General features: G+C 46.2%; 4 protein-coding genes across 4 annotated transcripts in view; 1 reads left to right on the plus strand and 3 right to left on the minus strand.

Annotated features, from left to right (window-relative positions):
• Pmar_PMAR001805 (acetyl-coenzyme A synthetase, putative) overlaps nt 1-1,691 on the minus strand; it is a gene marked incomplete at its 5' end in the record, with an annotated part of 3,650 nt that extends 1,959 nt beyond the window's left edge. The window contains 6 exons of the mRNA XM_002771198.1: nt 135-232; nt 352-581; nt 799-916; nt 963-1,155; nt 1,438-1,591; nt 1,637-1,691. Coding sequence (XP_002771244.1) covers nt 135-232; nt 352-581; nt 799-916; nt 963-1,155; nt 1,438-1,591; nt 1,637-1,691 — 848 coding nt within the window. The remainder of the gene's footprint in view (nt 1-134; nt 233-351; nt 582-798; nt 917-962; nt 1,156-1,437; nt 1,592-1,636) is intronic.
• A 2,764-nt stretch (nt 1,692-4,455) lies between these two features.
• On the minus strand, nt 4,456-5,275 carry Pmar_PMAR001806 (hypothetical protein; the record flags this gene model as incomplete). The annotated part of the gene is made up of 4 exons (XM_002771199.1): nt 4,456-4,590; nt 4,776-4,931; nt 5,007-5,108; nt 5,153-5,275. The coding sequence occupies 4 exons, from the start codon at nt 5,273-5,275 to the stop codon at nt 4,456-4,458; spliced, it is 516 nt and encodes a 171-aa protein (XP_002771245.1).
• A 1,586-nt stretch (nt 5,276-6,861) lies between these two features.
• Nucleotides 6,862-12,354, minus strand: Pmar_PMAR001807 (acetyl-CoA carboxylase 2, putative). Its single transcript, XM_002771200.1, has 19 exons — nt 12,235-12,354; nt 11,678-11,759; nt 11,490-11,631; nt 11,334-11,443; nt 10,976-11,088; nt 10,860-10,926; nt 10,498-10,688; nt 10,155-10,302; nt 9,926-10,002; nt 9,790-9,866; nt 9,480-9,557; nt 9,270-9,429; nt 9,047-9,181; nt 8,654-8,743; nt 8,458-8,606; nt 7,946-8,087; nt 7,705-7,885; nt 7,529-7,658; nt 6,862-6,955 (listed from the first exon to the last, which is right to left on the minus strand). The coding sequence occupies exons 1-19, from the start codon at nt 12,331-12,333 to the stop codon at nt 6,943-6,945; spliced, it is 2,184 nt and encodes a 727-aa protein (XP_002771246.1). The 5' UTR covers nt 12,334-12,354; the 3' UTR covers nt 6,862-6,942.
• Nucleotides 12,355-13,257: 903 nt separating this feature from the next.
• Nucleotides 13,258-17,329, plus strand: Pmar_PMAR001808 (hypothetical protein; the record flags this gene model as incomplete). The annotated part of the gene is made up of 10 exons (XM_002771201.1): nt 13,258-13,300; nt 13,523-13,654; nt 13,843-13,931; nt 13,974-14,143; nt 15,960-16,063; nt 16,301-16,389; nt 16,433-16,618; nt 16,665-16,772; nt 16,896-17,093; nt 17,141-17,329. 10 exons carry the CDS (start codon nt 13,258-13,260, stop codon nt 17,327-17,329), a joined length of 1,308 nt encoding a protein of 435 aa, XP_002771247.1.
• Between the last annotated feature and the right edge of the window lie 4,362 nt (nt 17,330-21,691).

Here is a 21,691-nt window from a genome sequence, read left to right on the forward strand (position 1 = left end):
TTGGTAGTAATAGTCGTGTAGACGAGATATCCACCAATGCTATGGGCAATCCCTTTAGGAGTGCCAGTAGACCCCGAGGTGTATCTAAAAAGTGCTCTCACTGAGATTCGAACCGGGGACCTTGGGTAACTCACAACATGAATAACAGGTCTTCCGAATCCATCTCAACAGGTGGACAATAAGGTCTCTGAGCTGCCATCAACTCGAAACCATCAACATCTCTTGACGGGTCCTAACATGAAAAGCACTACAAATACACGCAACCGAAAATGAAAAGAAAACATCACTGACTAATTCCAGAGTGTCACTAATTCTCCGACCAGGTTGACCACCTCCCATCATCGTTATTACCCATTTCCCTTCCATGCCAGGTTTGCTATAATGCTTGAAAACTACAACGCTCTGTACCAACCCAGGGCGAACTTCCTGCACCGCTTCATCACAGATGTCTTTTATCAGAATCTTCTTGCCTCCTCTAACACCGATATCAGCACATACGACCACAGCACTTTGGGCATCGTTGATTCTGTCCCTCAGGCTTGGAGCAGAAAACCCAGCGAAAACCACACTGTGCAAAGCACCTACAAAAGTAACAAGTAGATCTCAACAGTTATAACACATGCTATAACACCACGGGGAAATATCAAGATGAAACTCAAAAGAAATTTGGGAAAATTCTTCCTTTTTTCGAAAACTTCAACCTGAAGTCGCGTAAAAAATTGCATAATGTAGTGAGTGAAATTAACTCACAACATTATGTAACTTTCACCCCGTAAACTCCTGCATAGTAAAACGTACCAATGCGGGCACAAGCTAACATCATCATAGGTAGTTCTGGTATCATAGGCATGTAAATGGTAACTCTGTCGCCCTTTTTAACACCCAAACTGAGTAACATATTAGACATTCGGCAGACCTGCAAGAGAGACCTCATCATCATCAGAGTAGTGTTATCAAGCTACATTGTCTAGGAGCTGTTTATATGTGATGACCCTGTCAGTGCCGGGCTCATCGCCTTCCCATAATATTGCCGCTCGAGACGGATAAGTAGCCGCCCATCTATCAACACAGTTCACAGTGGCATTGAGCTTCCCATTTAGGAACCAGCGCACGTCACCGGTTTTGAAGTCCTCGTAGTGAACTGTATCAAAAGGTCTGAAGGAGAACAATCATTCGCCGACTTGATAACCGTCTCTACCACTTTTACACTATAGTTTTATAGGAATAGAATTGGCTGTGTAAAATTAGAATCAGTTAGACAAGCACAGTGCAAGGATATGTACGTCAAAAGATGGTATGGAGTACTTACATACTACACTGTGCTGGGCTATGCGTGCGATTCGCTCAAAATTTGAAATGTGAAATCGAGCATAGGCTACTCTTCGACGACATAGGTAATAGGAATGATCGTATACGTGACGATTAGTCGCTACCTACCTCATCCAATCAATACTACGACTCATTTCAGTCCAGAAAGCGTCTGGGTCATTCAGGCTTCTCTGATACATGTCATTGTACATCTTATCAGAGTAAACATAACAACCTCGCATGACCTCACGCGAGGGGGTATAGACCTCATCGACTGGCAAACCTAAAGGAGATGACGATACGAGACGAGTGACCGACCAAACTTTACCTTTTTCGGCGATCTTTTCCTCAGCTGATAGGGTTGCAGATTCGAATTCTGTCATTGGGGTGATTAATAATAACAACTACCCATTGATAGTAATCACCGAGACAATGGAGTTAAGTGAGTATAAGTAAGCATCAAACGCAAGAGCTGAGGTATAGCAAATAGAAAGTATACCATAACAAAAGCGTCTCCAGCAAAACTAAGTGTAGTTATCATTCAGAATAGGTTGGGCGACTTCATCATTACAACTGTAGGATCCCGTACGACAAGTTGATAGCAGTATCGTTCCCTGCTATAGAAGGACAAATAGTAGATCGGAAAAACACCACGACACAGGGATTCACATATGTATGCTAATGGACTAACACAAGCTAACATAGTATATGAGATTACTAATAGGGCGTCGACTAGTTCATAGCCTCGTGCTGCTAGCATTCCCTACGCCCCCTCCCTACGGCGTGACGCGAGCCACTCACTACTCAACGTCACGTCGCCACGTGAAGGGTGACAGCCGTATGCTGGGCTCTTCACAAACTAGCGTCTTTTCCAACCAACAGTCCTACTAGTAATACTAGTCTACTGTCATAACCGTCAAAGCTGACAATGACGACAACAGTTCGACACAGCCCACCGCTAAGATGCCAATGAGTGCCGCTAAAGCGACCCTATTCCGCGCTAGAACGCTGAAAAGTGAACTTATTTTATCCCTTACCGTTCTTTTCTCGTTTCTTGGATGATTCGCTCGTATCGTGTACTAATATAAGAGGTTCAGCATTTCGAGGATTCAAGTCTAACGGAAAATGCCCTACGTAAATCATGATTAGTGGCGCGGGTGGTGTTGGAATATGTGCGATTTTCCCAGCCGTGCTCGGGAGTTTCTTCAAATATAAGAATTCGGATGGAAGTGTACAGACATACATGTGTAAGAACAACAAGAACTTCCTCAGCATTATCATACGCAGTTGACCATCTGCATATTTCCCTGCATTGATCAGTGCTCATCGTACATTGAGGCGGAGCAGTTAACAGTGATAGATTACGGCACTCCCTCTTCCCCTCCACACGCATGAGCGGAGCGAAGCGATTTGTGGAGGCACAATTTGAGTCTTATCTACGGACGCTTCTTTTTAGCATTGCTGGAGATTCTCCTTTAATGGGAGTGCATCAGTAAGGTTTACTCGCAGGAAAACGTTCAGCGGATTGTGCTATAATGCTAGTTACCTTCATTTTCCATTTATTACTATAGTAACTATAGTAGTACAGATGCGCAAATCTGCATACATCCCTCGACTGATACGACTGAAGAGACAACACAAGCAGCAGAGTGTAAGCACAGATACGATGTCAATGTGAGAGTGCATCATACACACTGTCGCGTAGTCACATACTCAACGAAGTAATGGAGCTAGCTCGAGGAGTTAATTAGGTTACTGCATGTACAGTGCGGCGGCCGATTTCGATAATAACTGTAGCCACCATCCGTGATGTGTATACTGTGGATCGTCTACGCGACTACAGGAGAGCAGCCAAACAAGGGGAGCAATAGTTTAGCTCCAACATAAACATGATAGGAGTTAATTAGCTTTTACACGATGTGTTGGTGCTTCACAGCGACACAATTGTCGACTCTAAGGCCTGGAAGAATCGTGCAAGACGAGCTCTGAATCTGGCGTCTGGCTGTGGTACGAAGCCCTGGCTACTCCCAGGAGATATCCTTTGGTTTAGTTGAGGCCTCGGTGTCACCAATCGCTGTCGCCCTTGCCGATTGTGGCCAACTCGAGAAGGAGCATCTTGTGGTGAGAAGTACTTGGTGTTGATGACAGGACTAAAGCTAACCCCGCTCGTATTGCTGCTAGTCGAACGAGATCGTATTGTAAACGTGTCACCACCACATCGGGGAGTTGCCGTGCTGTCCTCAACAGGCCCCATGGCGAGACCAATGAAAAACTGCAGGGGGACGAGGTACTCACGAGCATCCAGTGCTGGAGAATATGATCGCTTTCTTCAACGTAGCTCAGGAGTTTCCTCAATAATACAACAAATTCAGATATGAGTGTACAAGAACCAACAATGATTTTTCAAAATTTCTCACAATTTTCATGATGTCACTAACACACGACTGAGTGCATACATTTTCCAACACTGCAAGCACCCCTCACTTGCTGCCATGCAACGCTATAGGTGATAATACACAGTTGAGACTGAAATTAGAGAACACAAGTAGACCCGCAATAAGGGAAATGATCAGTGTTTCAATGTTGGTACATGCCTAGGTGAAGTCGGAACACCCGAACCAGGCCGACTGTTGTTCCACGGTGGACTCACTCTCTCCCTTAATGCCGATACACGCTTTGACCGACGATCTGCCAACCGCAAGGCATAGCGAGTAGCTTCCTAAAGAGAACAACATGATGGTGATGTGGCAAGATACACACAAAGTCAACAACGCGGATTGATGACAATGAGCAACTCGCGGAACATTTTTGTGGCTTCTGATCCACGTCTAACCCAAGTCGTAAAGTTTTATCATCAGCTTAGGAGTGCTATCAGTACATTATGATGGTAGTCGTGCAACAAGTACTAAACTCATGCCTCCTAAGCTGAGGAAACTTGGCGCTGACCTCAGATTCGTTCCCCTCAGTCGGGAGCTTTCTCCGTAGTCGCTCGATTTCCACGTAGGCTTTCCCAAGTTCAGCTTTACAGTCCTCGAGCTCTGCCGAGGACCGCTTCTTCTCGCGAGCCTCTCCAATGCGCTCCATATTGATGGTCCTCTCACGGTCGATCCTGCCAACCCACTGAATGAGGTTTACACTCGAGAGCAGCTACATGTAGCTCAGCCGCTCATTGAGACCCTTTATGATTGCATCACGAGACTCCAAGGCCTTCAATAGGACCTCCTTACGGACCGAGGCTAGCCCTTCTCTCTGATCAACCTCAACAGCAGCAGCAGACTGTACCTTCCGGTCAACACTATGCAAACACACTGTGCAAACCTGTCAGGTTTGCATACAGACTAATGCTGGAGAAAGGGCTCCCCTATTATTCTGAGCGACCCCATTGGTGAAAGTGTCGAGTTCCAGAAGGGAAATGACTCCTTCTCAGATTCCACATCGTCACCATGCTATCACATATACTCCCTCACTTTGATTTCAGCGCCCGCTTTTTCGTCGTCTTCTTTTTCCAAGTTCAATATAATATCTCGTTCGCGCATTTCATTTCGGAGGTGCTGCAGTTCCAATGACTGCTGACGAACTTTCTCATCTCTTTCTCTCAAGGACTGGGTCTGGAGGGAAGCATTCTAATAAATTCAATTCAACAACCGCCGTCAGAAGAAAAAACAGCGTTACTGGGGTTCGAACCTGGGACCTCTCACCATTGCCCTTATGTATTTCTCAGATCGTGCAGCCCTTTCCTCAGCAGCTCTAATCCTATCAGCATGGACAGCCTCCCCCTGTCTAACATCACTCAGTTTCACCTGTCACTGGTGATCGCCTCAATACACCACGTGTCATCTTTTACTTCCATTCGTCGTAGAGATACTCGTAACTCCTCAGCCTCGCGTGCCTTCATCTCAAGTTCTCTATACCGCACCTCGTGCATTCTATTGCATTTCTTGAGTGCATTGGCGTTCTTTCGATCCATAGTCTCCACAGAACGCTGTAGGGCCTAGGTACTCAACCATTATTCATTTGAATGCTAAGCCGTCCTTCGTTCAAGACGGCGCTAGAGTATTCGACAACAACAACAGCAACAACAACAACAACAACACTGGTGACCCGACGTTTACACCCATCCTGCTGAGCTGCTTCTCCTGATCAGCTATCTTCTCCCTGAGCTCCGCTATCCACGAACTTTGCATAGATATCTGCAATTCCACTCGAAGGACAGCTGGCACTTTTTCAGACCACCGCGAAAATGTGCACATGGTCAACTATGTGTGTTGGTGATAATATGGAAATGCTGAAGGAATTCTCATTAGTTTCTGTACACTCGACCAGGATCGGTATCGGTGAGGAAACTCCTCAGCTCAGTTGAGGAAATCGATAACATATTCCAAGTTGGAATAGGTTGGAATTTCCAACCGAGCGGATGCCAGACGGCTAAGGACTTCCACAGTCGCTGTTGCAACGAAGTGAACATGAACAAGCTCTTGACATCCCATAGACAGGACAGTGAGTATGATAGTTGGTGAAACGAATCATATTCGAGTACCCTACTCAACGTGTAGGTGTATCTTACTTGATCGAGGAGCGCCACCTGGCCATCCTCCAGTCTCGCGTTCAATTCCAGGAGGAGACTACTTTCTACCACAGGGGCCTGCATGCTACCGATCTCAACCTGCGTGACCGACTCTCGCCACTAAAACCAGTGTGTTGTAGACTTCACAGAGTGTTGTAAAATCAAGCGCACCAATAAGCTGAAGACTCTGTGCAGTTCTGCGCAATTATGAATCCTTGGCCTAGCCTGATGCTAATTTATGATCCTGCAAGAACTGTCATGAATAGATTTTCATAATTTCACTAATCGTTAATTTGAGTCGTAAACTAGTGAACTCCTTAGTACGTCGGCTACCTCTTTATGTGATTTCCCCTCAGACATTGCATAAGAACCTAGCTGAACTGTAACATCCAATACTAAAGTCAACATTATAGTCGTGCAAAACGTTGGAGTGCTGCGTCAATCGGCATGCTGAATGCATCGTCACTTCCTATCACTCACGTAAGGCTCAGAGACCTGAGTTTCTCGCTACAGTGCCGCACAAGAGTTATTATAAGAGGACGACTAAAAGGACCATCGGCGGCTTAATACTGACAATAGAAGTTCTCCACATACCACTCCAAGGGGAATTGTGCTCACTTCATAACTACCACCATCCAACGTCCCACACCAGACTTCAAAATGGTCTGGTAATAGGAATAGGGGGAAAATTGTGAAGAGGGAAAAATCGCACGCAAGCCGATTTTTTCCATCTACTGAAGATGAATGAATAAAGTCCAATTCCGAGCGTATTGTGTTGAGTGTTTTGAGCGGTCCCATGAGACTGAATCAGCAATCAACTTGAGCACTTAGCCGAAAACAGATACTGCCGAGTGGACAACAATATGGACAAGTTCACCTTACCATTGGGACCTCAGCTCTTATGAGAACTGACCTAATGCTGGATATGAGTGAACAATACCATTAAAATGGAATCATAAGTATAAACTATAAACTCAGAGCATGAGGACCACCGAGGGAGAAGTCTGATGAGGAGTGTAAACTGGTAAGCGTGAACAGCTTCGAATATCATCCTCGGTTGAAGGGGTATCTTAACGCGATTTCCTGAAACAGCAAACCCTACCATCATAGGATTGAGGAGACTACAAACCACGGGGCGTTGCTCAACGACCGACTCTATCACGTATTGGAATGGTAAGTCGTAAATTCATCAGAGCTTATATATCGCCTGTATCCGCAGCTATACTCGTGGGGGAAATAACTCGGTCGTACTAAGTCGACCTTAGCGTTAGAAGGAGTTTTCTCTTCCTGGCTGATTCATTCGCGACACGAGCTCTCCTCTAAATGTTACGTAAGATTGCCGACGGAAGCCCCGGGGATTTTACGACATACAGTATGCTATCATCAGGAAGATTCCAATACAATATAGTCATCATAGTGTTGGTGGATAGTTCATCTCTATTCTTCGCCAATTCGGCGTCACTACATCTTCAACTGAGCATTGATCCTCGTTAATGCTCAGTTGAAAATGTGTACGCATAAACATAATTAGAAACAGTAGTGACGCCGAATCGACCTCACGATGCGCACAATATGAAACTCGAACAATAGAGATCAACTATTGACTAACATAGGAATTGACACAATGCTCCTGCTGCTGTTCACAACAACACATACCTAGCTCCAGTGCTCGAGACGCAGCGTCGCCTGCGTGTGAGTATCTCAGGTCCAGGGGAGAAGGGGGTGGGCGATCCGTTAGTGCTAGGCCCAGTAGACACAGAGAAAGCGTCAACCGACACAGAGCGGGCTGAACGCAACCAATAGATGCAAACCGTAAATCGAAGCGCACTTACGTTTAGTGGTATTTCCTTGAACAGCAACCGACAGTCTTCGTGGCACTCCACAACTGCTTTGAAGGGCCGCCAGTGCAGCTACGGTTGAACGAGCAGTACTGCTGTTAGACGCTAGCTCAAGTACACGAGACTGGATATGAGTACGGCGAACCACAGCGAAACGATGGGAAAAGGCCGCCACCTGAAATCCATTTTCCAATTTTCTGCTTTTATTACAACTCCTGTCAAGTCGACTACTAACCTTATGGGACTCCTGGCCGTATTGTTGTGCCCATTGAGCTACTTTCATATCATCATCGATATCAACACCATCGTCTTTGGCCCAGGCCATAATGCATCGCTCCGCCTCAGAAAGTGCAGTTGACGGCGATAAGGTTACATATCTAATACACATACAACGATCGACGTCCGAACGTCAGAGTTCGATATGCACTATCTCCACGGTTGTACTGTGTATATTCTAATTGCTGATCGATACTACACCACCCCTTATCTATGCCCTTCACAATGAAGGGCTATGGATGAAGCCAGGCTTGAAATCATACGACTTAGGTATACGCTCCACAGTTTCCTTTACTCAAACAATAGACGAGATTCAAGGTAAAGCCGAGATAATTCTTGCGCGGAAACAAGCTACTGAACCATGCGACAGAACCAACACTCTCACTATTCCCCAAGGCAACAGTCCCTACTGACATCATCATCATCACGATGAGCCCAAACTTGCTGTATTCACTGCAACAACAGTCTTACCTCCTCCTGAGGGCATAAACAGCCATCCGCCGTTGGAATGACCAATAGATCCTCATCCTCGTCTCAGTGAAAGGCAACACATCCTGGATAACGCCCTTCTTAACAGCTCTATATGGCGTATCTTGCAGCTCTGCAAACTTCAATGCCACCTAAACTTGGTATCTTAACTATGATGACGCTACTCTTAACGACGTACCCTCTTGTAATCGGGCATGAGCTCATCGACACGTTTTACTATCAATGACTGCAGGGAAAGCTTCTCATCCGCTGATTCTGATTCATCAATCTAAAGCAGTCACCATCACCATAGCAACAACAGTAATAACATCTACACCACAGTGAGTTTGATAGACAAATCATAACACGTGGCCTTATTTGGGATTTTCACAAGTAAATCGCAAAGAAAAGTGTGCCGCTGTAGTTTGAAACCCAGGGCAGTTGATTCACATAACTGTATATTCTCACCGAAGAGTTTCAGGCTAGGACGATGATGACCACCAAGAACTGACGAAACATGATAAACCGTTTGTTCGTAGCAACATTAATCCCTTTCTCCATAAAGATTGTTGTATATGTGATCAACAACTACCTGTCTTTGCCACTCAATGATTTGCTCGTCCAGTCGTTTTATCGTCTGAGTGACCTCGCGGTTATCTCGGAATTTAACTTTACAAAACCCCGCCGGTTCAATGATGTTCATCTTAGACGTAGGGTCGGCGAAAACCTGGGAAAATGTTCGCACTCAGATTAGAACCCGGGCCAACTTCATCAAATAATCCGACCCGACCGCATAACGATTACACCATTACTACCACAATATTATTAGGAGCGATCTGCTTGTCAATGACGACCCAAGAGCCTCCTCTGAGTTCTCCAAATGGTGGAATATAAGTAAGCACGCTAACATCATGAGCTTCACAGGCCACCAAAGCATCGACAATACGCGATCCCTCTTTCAGTATCTCCTTGTACCTACACAGTAAAACAATAACCCCACATCACACTGCTGATACTAATCCTACATATCCCGCATACCGCCTGAGAAACCTCTCCAATTAGCCACGATAAGAATTGCCTTCAATCCCTCTTGAGCAAAGTCTCTGAGGGAACAAGACAATTCGATCGACTTCCACAGAAAATACAATACTGTTTATCGAAGTTCCACTTGTTTTACATATCACATGGAAAACGGACCACGAGTTTAACGCGTTATTCACTGCTCAAGTGCAGAGTAGAATGTGAACGGATGAAACTTCATTATATTGTGTGGCGGCCACCACTAGCTCCACTGTGATTTCGTTACTGTGCAATATCGATATCCTACGAGTTCACCTGAGAGCCTCATAAGTCTTCCTCGCCGAATCAGGGAACCACACCTGGCCTGCCTCCGACACTGAATTGGGTGGGAACTCGCACTGAGAGGTAGAAGAGTTGAAATAGCTCAATAACGACTTGATGATAATAATACATCGATTGGTTTCCCTTCCTCATCTAGATGTTTGGTAGTGGTCCTGTTCTCGGACAAGACTACGCCAACTGGGATACCTAGCAAGATTCCATCACATGAACAACTTCAAATATATATCGCTAAATGAGAACTCATTTAACACCATTATAGCACCATGAAGGTCTTTCTACACTTACTCATTTGGTAACATTAAAACGTCAGTTCTCTGTTACGAAGACACAATACCTACCTCCTAAACGGCCTCTACCAACCACAGCAGCCTTGGCGAATCCTGCTCTGAACTCAGTGAATGTGCCCACGTCCAGAATACCCGGTTCAAGACCATGCAGAGTCGGCCGGCCAGCACAGAGCCATCGGGGATCGTGATTCATACCAGGCTGGAACAAGATGGTTATCAGGCAACTCTACTCATTTTAAATTTCCGAAAATGCCCCATGCGAGGCCCTGTCGTCATTGCTACTATACTGAGCACGGGTTAAGTCAGAAATTCATATGAGCTACAACGCATGCATTTCACAGTCCCATAAACGACATGATAAATTTGAAAAGTTTCCCATAACTTTTCCACTTACAACATATTTGATTTCCCGTTCAATAGGATCGATATTCTCAAGAGCCTCTTGTCGCATCCCCGCAGTTGTTGAAGTGATGACCAACTCCAAGTATCCAAGAATTCGTTCAAATCCTTCCTGTTCTGCTTTAACTCTCCAATATACATCACCAGCGCCCGAGAGGTGAGCTGCATCTAGACTTTTACATGCGCCTGGATAAAATAGAATCGCATATGTACATTGGAGGTTCACCCGATCTACGCGAAGTGGTGTAATACTCCATGTGAAAAACGCGATATAATGTGAATTGACCCGGAAAAATTACAAAAACACATGCGCGTTTTTCGCTAGTGTTTTTCACATCACGAGTAGAGCTCTATTACCTCCTTCAGCGATGCTTGATAGGGACTCAACAGAGTAGGCGCAGTCCGGGACATCCACCAAAACAACCTGCAAATTTATTATCATCAATTTCACCATCACTCGAGTAGTAACTTACCCGTCTCAACGCCCCACACAGGAGAGCATTAGACCCTCTGGCACCTGTACCGCTTATGAGCGATATCGTGGGTAGACACTTTGCTGCGTTCGAGGCCGCCGCCAGGAAGGGAGCTGAGTTATGCACGTGAGATCGTGGGAGCCGCCTCGAGGTGAGTCGGGCACACAGAGGAGACAATAATAATATTTCTACTCAAGTTCAGCGAGAGACTCGTTTCGTAATCTGTGTGCTGCCAGAGCATGATTTTTATAACACATTCAAAACCGCCGTAATAAAATTCTAATGATCGAACTACCATGGGCGATCCGCTACAAAATTAAACCTGCATTATGTCATCGTCATACTTCGCTTTACTTACCAATAATCCCACTATTCTTGCGAGAACGCTGCGATGCGTTGGTATTAGATCCCATAACCACGTTAACGAAAGGTGTCTTATGCTCCTGAGCCAGCTGCAAAATCTGGCATCTGAGGAAGGCGTTACAATATTCCACTTCAACGAGCGCCAACTCACAGGTTCATTTGCCTTGTACGGCTGGTGTCCAGTGAGCGAGTTTCCATTGACATGTAGAAGAAAACGGGTTCAATACTCGTAGGGACTCTCGCGGTCACTCGAAAAATTGCAAGGCCGGAAAATGAGGACGACGTGTGTTCAACTACAAGAAGCAAGACTGCAGCGAACGACAGCACTGCTGTACTCACACGTATAGGAGCCTTCGGCATACTGTAAACGTTTGGAGGAAACCTCATTAGAAGCCGTTGTGGGAAAACTGAGTTCCTCTATCTGAAAAAAATTACACCCATGTGCGATGATAGTTAACTTTCTCATAAAATCCAATTTGAAGACTTCTGTTTTGATCTAGTGTGAAGCAGTAGACATGCACGTGGTCACTAACGCATACTGATGACAATTCTGATGAAATTCGTAGATTTTCCTCGCCGTTTTTTTGCACACTTTTACCCCAATTCATGCATAGAACTCCGTGATGCAATGAGGAAACTCCTGAGCTAATGAGAGCAAATATATTCCGATACAGTTCTATCACGGATGGCTTAAAAACGAGCAGTGTTGTGATATATGTTCGCTTTCCTCACCTGACCCTAGAAGTTTCCTCGCTAATTATACACGTTTATATACAAATAGGTAGACAGAAACCAACCAGAATTTCCCAAAATTTTCATACTGTCACCAACATATGTTGTTGACCATGTGCATATTTCTCCACACTGAAAGTGACATACACCGTATTGAAGCTCACCATGACGTAGGACTCATTGAAAGGCTTCTCGGCTCTCCTCTGCCACTGTAATGCGACAGCATCCCGTAGCGCCACTAGAGCTCTGTTCACTTCTTCCATTCTACTGTTGCAGCAGCCTATGAATTGGAGACAACCAAAGTGAGCAGCAAAGACATTAGGGCGTGCGCTAAAATAAACACTTTAGCGCTCGCCCTAGTCGTTATAGCTCCCAGGCTGGGAGTCCCAGCTGTTGGTTCTATCCTTCAGAAGTTCATTGATCTCCTTTGAGTGTCTCAAACGTCAATCACCTTGAATGCTGTCTGTTAGAGTAGTGGTGATTCTTAAACAGTGGCGTTACATTAACCTCGTTGGCATTACAGTGGTCTGAGCTCACAGTGCCTAGGGCATCCGGTTATCATCGAAATAACACTTCTACTGTGCATAATGCATTGATAGCTTGTTTGGGTCATGTGTGCTTGCTAATGCTCTTGACTCATTTCCCAATGCTATACCTATTACTGAGAGAGTTAGCTGAACGATCGTTGGAGTACGATGTCCAGTGTTACACTTCGGTTACATTCTCTGTGTGTGTCAATGTCGGATTGGAGTTAAACACATATAAAATATTCGGTTTCTCATTCGCATAGTCTACTTCGCGTCGCAATATTAGGCGACCAACATCTCGCATGTATTAGTTGTTTCTAGCTCAGTAACCGGTTTCAACTTCGGCCCGGCTCCAATGATCTCATTGTCAACGATCATAGTCCTATGGTCTGCCGTCATAGTAGTGTTCGCAGCGGTCACTGATCCTACTGCTGCCCGACACGAGTTTCTTAGGAACGGCACCGTTGAGGTCGATACTCGCAGCTAGCCAATCATCGATTCCCCACAACTCAGATATTAGAATACCAAGCACTACCAGGATACAAAGCTAATGATGAAATAGAGATATACTTTGGTGAATATCGAATAGCATGTGAGGACACTAAGCGATGATTTCCCTTCCTTATTTCTCTATCCTCTCCATCAGCATGGTTCGTATCGATGGCACCATGGAACATCTACCATGGTGGCCTTCAGTTCAGATGTAGGAGGACCAATTACACGTGAGGGTCTATAAGGCATTCTAATGAGAGTGAGGTGTGGTAGGTATACTATAGATTATAATGCCAAGTTTGATTTCAATATTACACACTTTCTCGTGCCAACAGAACAATACCAAGGCGATACCGATGAGGACGGCTTCCCAACAGGCATGTCCCTCGAACATTGCATCAAGCAAACCCGGTCAGATCACATGAATGCCTAGGTTCAGAGGTTCTTAAAGCAATCCGAACTCTAGCTGGTGGTGCTCACGAGGATTTGGACAACGAGATTAAGAACATGACGAAATTCGAATATGGTTGGAGTGTTATCAAAGCTCTTAGAATGGCTCTATCGGGTAGTGAGCTATGTCGAGAATCAATGCACAATACGTCAATGACACACCGTAACACATCGGACTACTCGTAATACGCTCACAGCATTATGAATGAACAGCGTATATGTCATTCAGAACAATACTACGGAATAAGTATCGCAGTCGTATTGCATGAGATTGCCCAACTCGTCTACCCACTCCTTTCGCAGGTGATATGATACCCGGCCTTGAGTGGCGTAACTTTGGTATATTGAGACTCAGAGATTTCTGGCCAGATGAGTACACCAACCGCACCAAAGTCGTCTTCACCCTAATTGCTGGTTGATGCAAGAGTCCTCAGGTTGGCGTCATGACCGGTGAGCAGTTTGACGAGCTGAAGCGTTGGTTCGTTGAGGACTGGGCTAGATCCAGAGACACCTTTGATCCTATCACTATCATCAATGCCGATACAGGGGGTCGCATTTGGATGAGCCGTATGTGCCATGATCTGGTCGAGTACGGTTTCAAGAGGTTGGCCGAGATGAAAGTGAACACACCTCCAAATGGAAGCCTTTTAACACTTGCACAATATCATGTCCCCCACGGGTCAATGCTTGAGAATTTGAGTTTGTCCTCTTTCTTCAAGCAACAGAGTGTAATCAGCCTCAGCGAAATGATCGTTGTCTAGGTCCCACTACGGCCGGAAAGACCACTGCTAAGAGACCACATCACAGTGTATATAAAACCCGGCTCTTTGAAGCCTCTAGATGTTCGATCTAACGCATTCAACCGGAGAGCGGTGGCGCGCTTCATGCGAGTTTACCTCTCATTCATACCCAAGCTCAGAGACCAGTTCATTCATGCCCGTGATCTGCTCAGAAAAGTATTCATATGATGAATTTCGTGGCGCGTGAAGTTTCTCTGCTATAGATTATTGCCATGGACCTCGTGCCAGTGGGCTACCTCATGGGGCAATACTATGAGGCTGAGGTCGTGTCTCCTCTCGTGAACTACTGCTATGTGCCATTGCGTATGCCCCGTACACTGGCGAACGGCACTGTTGTTTTTGGCCAAGTTGATGCCATGAATAACAACCGTTCACTGTGCGCGTTGAAGAACAGCGATGTGGTGAGCAGTATTGGTATATATGTTCGCCTTCCTAAGCTGAGCGTAGGAGTTCCCTCGCTAGTTGTAGAAGCTTACATACGAATTCGGGTACAAGTGTACATAAAGCGATGCGAATTTCCCCGAACTCCCTCAGAATTTTCATATTGTCATCAACACATGTAGTTGACCATGTGCATATTTTCCCACAGTGGTGGTGAGAACCCTTCGAGTTTCACTTGATACCAATGCTGCTGGTCCGTTACTCAGTTCATCTCAGGAGCTCCACAACGTAACTCTCACAGTTGAGGATCGTCTCATCATGCTTGAGAATTACATCGATGCGTTCTTCAATGCCAGCGAGAGAAGACCTCGTTCCCGCTGGATATTTGCGTGCGTGTCCGGTACACTCCTAAGCCTCCTATTAACCACTGCCCACCTCCTGAACAGACGTTGTTGATGCCTCTAACATTTCTCATCCATGGTGTTGCTCAATCACCCAGTAATCGTAGTTCTCGATAATCAGGTTGCCTCATGCAGTACAACAAATCAGCATTACCGACTCTCGTTACCACCGCATACTTGCATGACGTACTCCTGTGAGGGGACTCCCACAACTCGAACCTCTCGCTTGTTCACTTGAATGTCCTCGATATGAATGATTATTATTCGAGATTTCAATCCCTCACGATTGCCCATGGGTAGATCTGTTCACGAAGTTTTTCAAACTCCCCGTACATACTTTCTCTATACAAGCCAGGATCATGAGCGCGCACCATCCGCGTATTGTTTTCGCGACCAGGGCTTGTTGAAGGTTGATTCACTGCAATGATTCTCACTCGAGTTCTCTCTGTCTGCGTGCCGCTTCTGGAGATTTCGATGGCCGCTAGAGATCCCATTCGACATGAATTCCTCAAAGAGCGAACCATAGAGGTGCAGCCCAGCTCTCCAGTCTCGGCGTCAACCCTCCGCAGATATTGGAGTACGAGCCATCGCCAGCGTATGAGCCTGACGACACCGTAGATATCTATGTTGGAGAATACAAGATTGCTTGTGAGTACAACCCTTCCCATAAACGCATCTTGCACACTGGGAATAATTCAATTCTGTTATTTCTCCATCAGCATGGTTCGTATCGATGGCACCATGGAACATCTACCATGGTGGCCTTCAGTTCAGATGTAGGAGGACCAATTACACGTGAGGGTCTATAAGGCATTCTAATGAGAGTGAGGTGTGGTAGGTATACTATAGATTATAATGCCAAGTTTGATTCAAACATAACGCACTTCCTGGTACCCACCGAGAAGTACGAAGGACATCTCGACGATGACGGTTTCCCTACTGGTACTTGTCATAGCTTCGCAAGATCTTGCATGCACCGGGCTCAGGTCCCGAAGTGATGCAAGCAGTCCGCACTCTGGCTAGCTTGGTGACGAGGGAAACCCCCGACTACAACGAGGACAGCATGAGGAACCTCACCAAATTTGAATTTGGCTGGACGTTCATCAAAGCCCTTAGGATGGCTTTATCAGGCGAGTGCTCTCCTCTAGACCTCGCACGCCTATTGTGTCTTTTCTACAGGGGATATGATTCCTGGTCTGGAATGGCGTAATTTTGGCATATTGCGATTCCGAGATTTCTGGCCCAAAGAGTACAGCACGCGGACGTTGGTGAGTTTTCAGCGGTCACTGTATTGCCAATTGCTACGCTCAGGTTGGCAACATGACTGGTGGTCAATTTGACACCTTCAAGCGATGGTTCTTGGAAGATTGGGCACGTCCAAGGGATACCTTCGATCCTGTTACTGTGATCAAGGTCGACTCAGGCGAGCGAATATGGATGAGCAGAATGTGTCACGATCTGGTTGAGTACGGTCTCAGACAGTTGGTTGAAATGGGAGTAAGAATGTTCACCGACCCTGCATATCTGAGATCAAGTTCATCAGATCCCACTACGATCAACCAAGCCAGTTTTTCGTGATCATATTCCTGTCTATGTGAACTACATCAAACCACTAGACGTTCGAGGCAACGGTTTTGACCGACGTGCCGTTGTGAGGTTCCTTCGTCTCTATATGTCTTTTATACCACAAATGCGCGAACAGTTCATCCATTCAAGAGATATGCTCAGAAAGGTTGGTCAGCGTGGTGAAGGATTTGTTTCTATTTTACCTCAGGCGCTGGCTATGGGCCTCATTCCGGTTGGATACTTCATGGGCAGCTACTATGAGCTCGACATCGTTCCACCTCTCATCAACTATTGTTACATTCCTCTTAAAATGCCTCACCTATTACCGAACGGATCGGCTGTTTTCGGCCCAGTCGACGCGATGAATCCGAATCTTTCACTGTGTGCATTGCCGAATGTTAATGTGGTGAGTCTCCCAGTTACGACGATATATTCTTGGCAATGCTCCCTCAGGAACTGGGCAACGTCACGCTCACGATCGAGGACCGTCTTATTATGCTAGAGAACTATCTGGATCTCCTATTCAATGCTCCTGAGCGACTCCGGCATCCGAAGCATCGTAGCGTTTTTATGATGGTCACAGGAACGATTGTATGCGGCCTCCTCATGATTGTGTACTGGCTGCGAAGTCACAAACCATGACTCGTCATTGATGGCATTCGTTGTATTACATGATCCTATTGTGATCTGCCTCGGCTCCTGGTTTGTGTTTGTGACCTCGTTCGAACAGCAACAGAAGCAATTTCACTATTCAAACGGATTATCATTTACCAAGATGCAGGATGTACCCTTGGTAAAATCTTGAAGATTAATAATGATTCACTATCGTCATGAGTCATAGGCAAAAAACTTGGATACATCGTAGCGAAAGGATGTTGAGGATGAACTACAGAATGTATTGATCATCACTGCAACTACGACAGACCTTCGCACGGCCCTCGTGTAACGGATCTAGCCACATGCGACCACGTATGCTTGCAATGATAGATTATAAGGGTACTCCGTTCGTCTGTCTATACGGCCTCATGAGAGGATGCACCGAGGTACTAGCACGCAATACGTAGCAGCTTCAGCGAACAACAATCTTTTCTTTCAGATAAGACATGGATCCTTCATGAATTGAGAGCTCGCAGTGTTAACTTGTCCACCCCGACATTTCCTTGTCGCCCGGTGGCCTCATGAATTCGCCGCTCTAAGACGAAGGCTCTCCTGAGCTACCCGAGCCTGTTCATAGGCAGCACGTATTTCGTCAAACTCGCAAACCAAGAAGTCATCATTTCTTGTTGGCTCCCGCGGAGGACCTCGGAGCTCGCTCAAGTTCTGGTCATTGCACCTCTCGGCTCACCCAGGCGCTGACTCTTACTCGCCTCGCGGCTGTCTTTATAGAATGTAGAAGCGCTGGTTCCGAACAGCCTCCGTTATGGGTGTAGGCAATGATGTCAACCTTGAACAGCTCTGCGATGCGCTATGCTTCCTCGCCGCATGCGCAACCCGGGCTGCAGTGGTAGCTCGTGGTTCCGAACCATGAAACCGAGCCAGGATTCTCAACCTCAGGTATGCTGTTAGTCGTCCATTAATTGAGTCGCGATCTTATATAGACCACATAGTGCACGTTCTCCAGTGGAGAATCTCCACCCCTGAAATTACCTGGGGAAGCATGAAGCGAAGCGGAAATGCTGGGAGGTGCAAAGTTGCTAGAAGCAGTGTACAACGCTCTGTGCCCTCTAGCTCAGATCCCAGTTGTTGCACTGGGCATCGGTTGTCACTATTAGTAGTTGAATTGTTATTGCATCAATATGTCTACTGTCTTCCTTCGTGTGGGAGAATTGCGGATCTGCTCAACTGTGGAAAACCTGCCATGACGGTGTAGGCGGCATGCTTTGCCCACAGTTTGATGCGTTCTCGCAGATCACGGTTTGTTTCATAGCCCAAGGGAGGGTGCTGTCGTGTTCGACAGCTGGGTGGGATATGTATATATGTGTCTCATCTGCAGAAGCAAAGTTGCAACCGAGAATTTGTTGAACTCAACATAGACGACGGATGGAGTTACTTCATAGACCTCAATGATGATGATATTACTCAACATCATAATACTGGCCGTGGTGACTGAGCTGACTGTGTCAGAAAATCTCATTTGAAAGTCACACACGAATTCGACTACTATGTTGAGCAAAAATATTTGACTAAGTTGAGTATACGCAAGATACCAAAAAAACCCAGATCTTCGGTATCCGCACCGGGCAGGTCTAAAAAAGTCCGTTCAAGTCTATTGTTCACATTACTTCAGTCTACTCGAGTACATAGAAACAAGCCGAGTCCTCGACTACCAGTGAAAATTATTACGAGATGTAAACATCAGGATATACCGCAAAAAATGTCTCACCGAATATCATTAGACAAACGAGCGCCTCCTTCAGAAAAAAACAAACCTTCGAATAACTTAGGATTCTCGGAACCCAGCGCTTATCAAAAAACTCAAACATGTATAGATATCAGCTACTATGGCAGCACTCCCTTGATTTTCGACGACACCGGCAGCTACGGACTCGAGAAGGGCTTGGTGCATCACGCCAGGGGCTTGACAAGCGTTTGGAGTGGTGATGTCCGAGCTGGAATGACTCCTAGGAGTTACAGGGGACAGAGAGGGATGGGATAGAGGCAACCCATTTTGCAAAGGGCTATGAATTTTTAAAGGCTCAAGCGATTCGATACGAAGGCCACGAGTGTTGTTGTTGTTGACAGCTCTGAGAAGTGAGCGGGAAGGTTTTTTGTTGTTCTTATAGACATCACCATGATAGAGAGAGAGCACATAATCGTTATTGGGATCAATCCGATTGGAACCCGCCAGTCTAATGCCGGAGACAACCTCCCCCTGAGAGTGGGCATTGCGACAACCATCACCCAAGTTGCAACCGTGAGCACTGCAGAGGTACTTGCAGAGTCTTTTAATTACGGGCATCGGGGACTTCTCAAGTTCCTTCTCATCATGGGCAAAAGGACAACGACCACGACCACGACAATATCCGGCTTTAGAAGGGCATAGATAAGACTTAGGACGGGCTAATTGATAGGGGGAATGCGCAAAGGGGCACAGGTCGCCGTCCAGACACCCTTGACCGCCCGTGACATTGTACACGCAGAATCGAGAACGAAACCTGAGGAAAGATATGAATAATGGAGAAGCTCATGAGATACTTACCTATGTATAGGGTGGCTTGTAGCAGTAGCAGATTCAGCCCCGAGTGGAGGTGAGCTAAGCAGTCCTGGGGGAGTCAAGGGGGCGGTACTAGCGGACGGCAGAGGGGTGAAATCGAAATGATTCATTAAAATGACAAAAACACTTTTGTCCATGTAGACGCCGTCCTCTGTAGGTGGATACCAGAGCGGCAAGGAGACATTCTCACACGAGGGCTCAGGGATAAGGACGTTCGATACTGAACTCATATCGCTGTTCTCGGTAGGCGACTTGAGCCAAGTCAAAACATAAACTAGTCTTCAAAGCATTGGGGCCCGCGTGTCAAGTTAATGTCACGAAGATTTGAACATAGAGGAAATGCAAGTGAAAATGAGAGAGAGAAGTGCTGGTTGAACGCCATTCTATGTGCATACGTACGACGCGCCGCACTCGTCATAGAACGCGTATGGGCGATTCACACAGGTTTGGTGATGATGATGATGCGATATGAATCATATCGCATCATCATATCATATGATACGGCTGCATCACATACACAGTACTAGCTGTTGGCCCAAGTTATGAATTGAAACTCGTGATTATCTATCATGCTGATTGAATCAAGTTGATTCTGTCTGGTCCATAGTTCACCCGAGCGGGTCGATCAGGGCCGGTATGCGGATCCTGGTCCACGCGTGATCCTGAGAAAAAAATCACGTCATAAGATCAATGTGATGATTTTATGACATGAACCTGATTTTTTTGCTCAGATCAACAAAATTGGGATCATGGGACAGGATCATGGATCATTCTCGTGATCCGTAGATCACATCACCCATGATCCTGTCAGTTTTAGATCGGGATCGTAGATCATGGATCAGTGACCTAAAATTGATAGATCACGACTCACGATTCATCAGTGATCCGATCACGGTCGATCACTTGCACGAATCAGTATTGATGAGGCTGCGCGGCCCTGCGTGCCGCGGGTTGCGACCGCCCGGAATAGGCGGGCGAGACTGCCAGCCGTTTCATGTGGACTACAACGATTGGACTGTGATTGTTCCTTGGAATTACTAGCTCTTGATCCTTGATCCTAGTACTACTAGTTCTTGAGTCTCGACTCTAGTTTTCCGGTGTCTGCCACAGACTCTGTGATCGTGACTAGTTCGGCTACTACTAGTTCTTGAGCCACTACTATCAGGACCAGTGATTACTATTGCTCAAGCTATTGGAGTGTGCCTTTGAGTTCGACTGGTGGTTTTGGTCTACTCGGATTCAGTTCTCTCGCGGCCCATCTGCTGCTCATACTGCTGTACTAAGCTCCCTTGCCCGCCGGGCCGCGCATTCTACCGGGATATGTGGTACCTACAGCCGAGCTACCTATGGTGTTTCGTCACTAGTGACTACAGTTGCCGACGCCCTCTCCACTACCGAGACTGATCACCTCTGGTTTGGTATACGGCTTCGTGTGCGACTACATCTACGATATACTGCACGTACTGTCACTAGTGATGAGAACATCGACTATGAATCGGCCTGGTTCCTTATGTGCATCACAGTCTAGCGTACTAGCTACACGCTCCTTCTGTGATCACTGACGACATGGTAGACATGATGGTGGGGAAACCTTCCGTGTAGTCTACTACTCTACTACAAGCACGATGGATGTTCATTTGCACGTGCAATGAATATCAGGGAACCAGAGGCTCCACTATCTCACTAACCCATTCACTAGAACCACCATAGAGCACTAAGATATAACTGACGAGTTATGTCTTTGTCACTTTCACAACTACTTTCTGTGTGTCCTTGAGAAACCGGTCTAG

Source organism: Perkinsus marinus, assembly GCF_000006405.1.
Source record: "Perkinsus marinus ATCC 50983 genomic scaffold scf_1104296963318, whole genome shotgun sequence".
In the NCBI taxonomy this organism is placed as follows: domain Eukaryota; phylum Perkinsozoa; order Perkinsida; family Perkinsidae; genus Perkinsus; species Perkinsus marinus.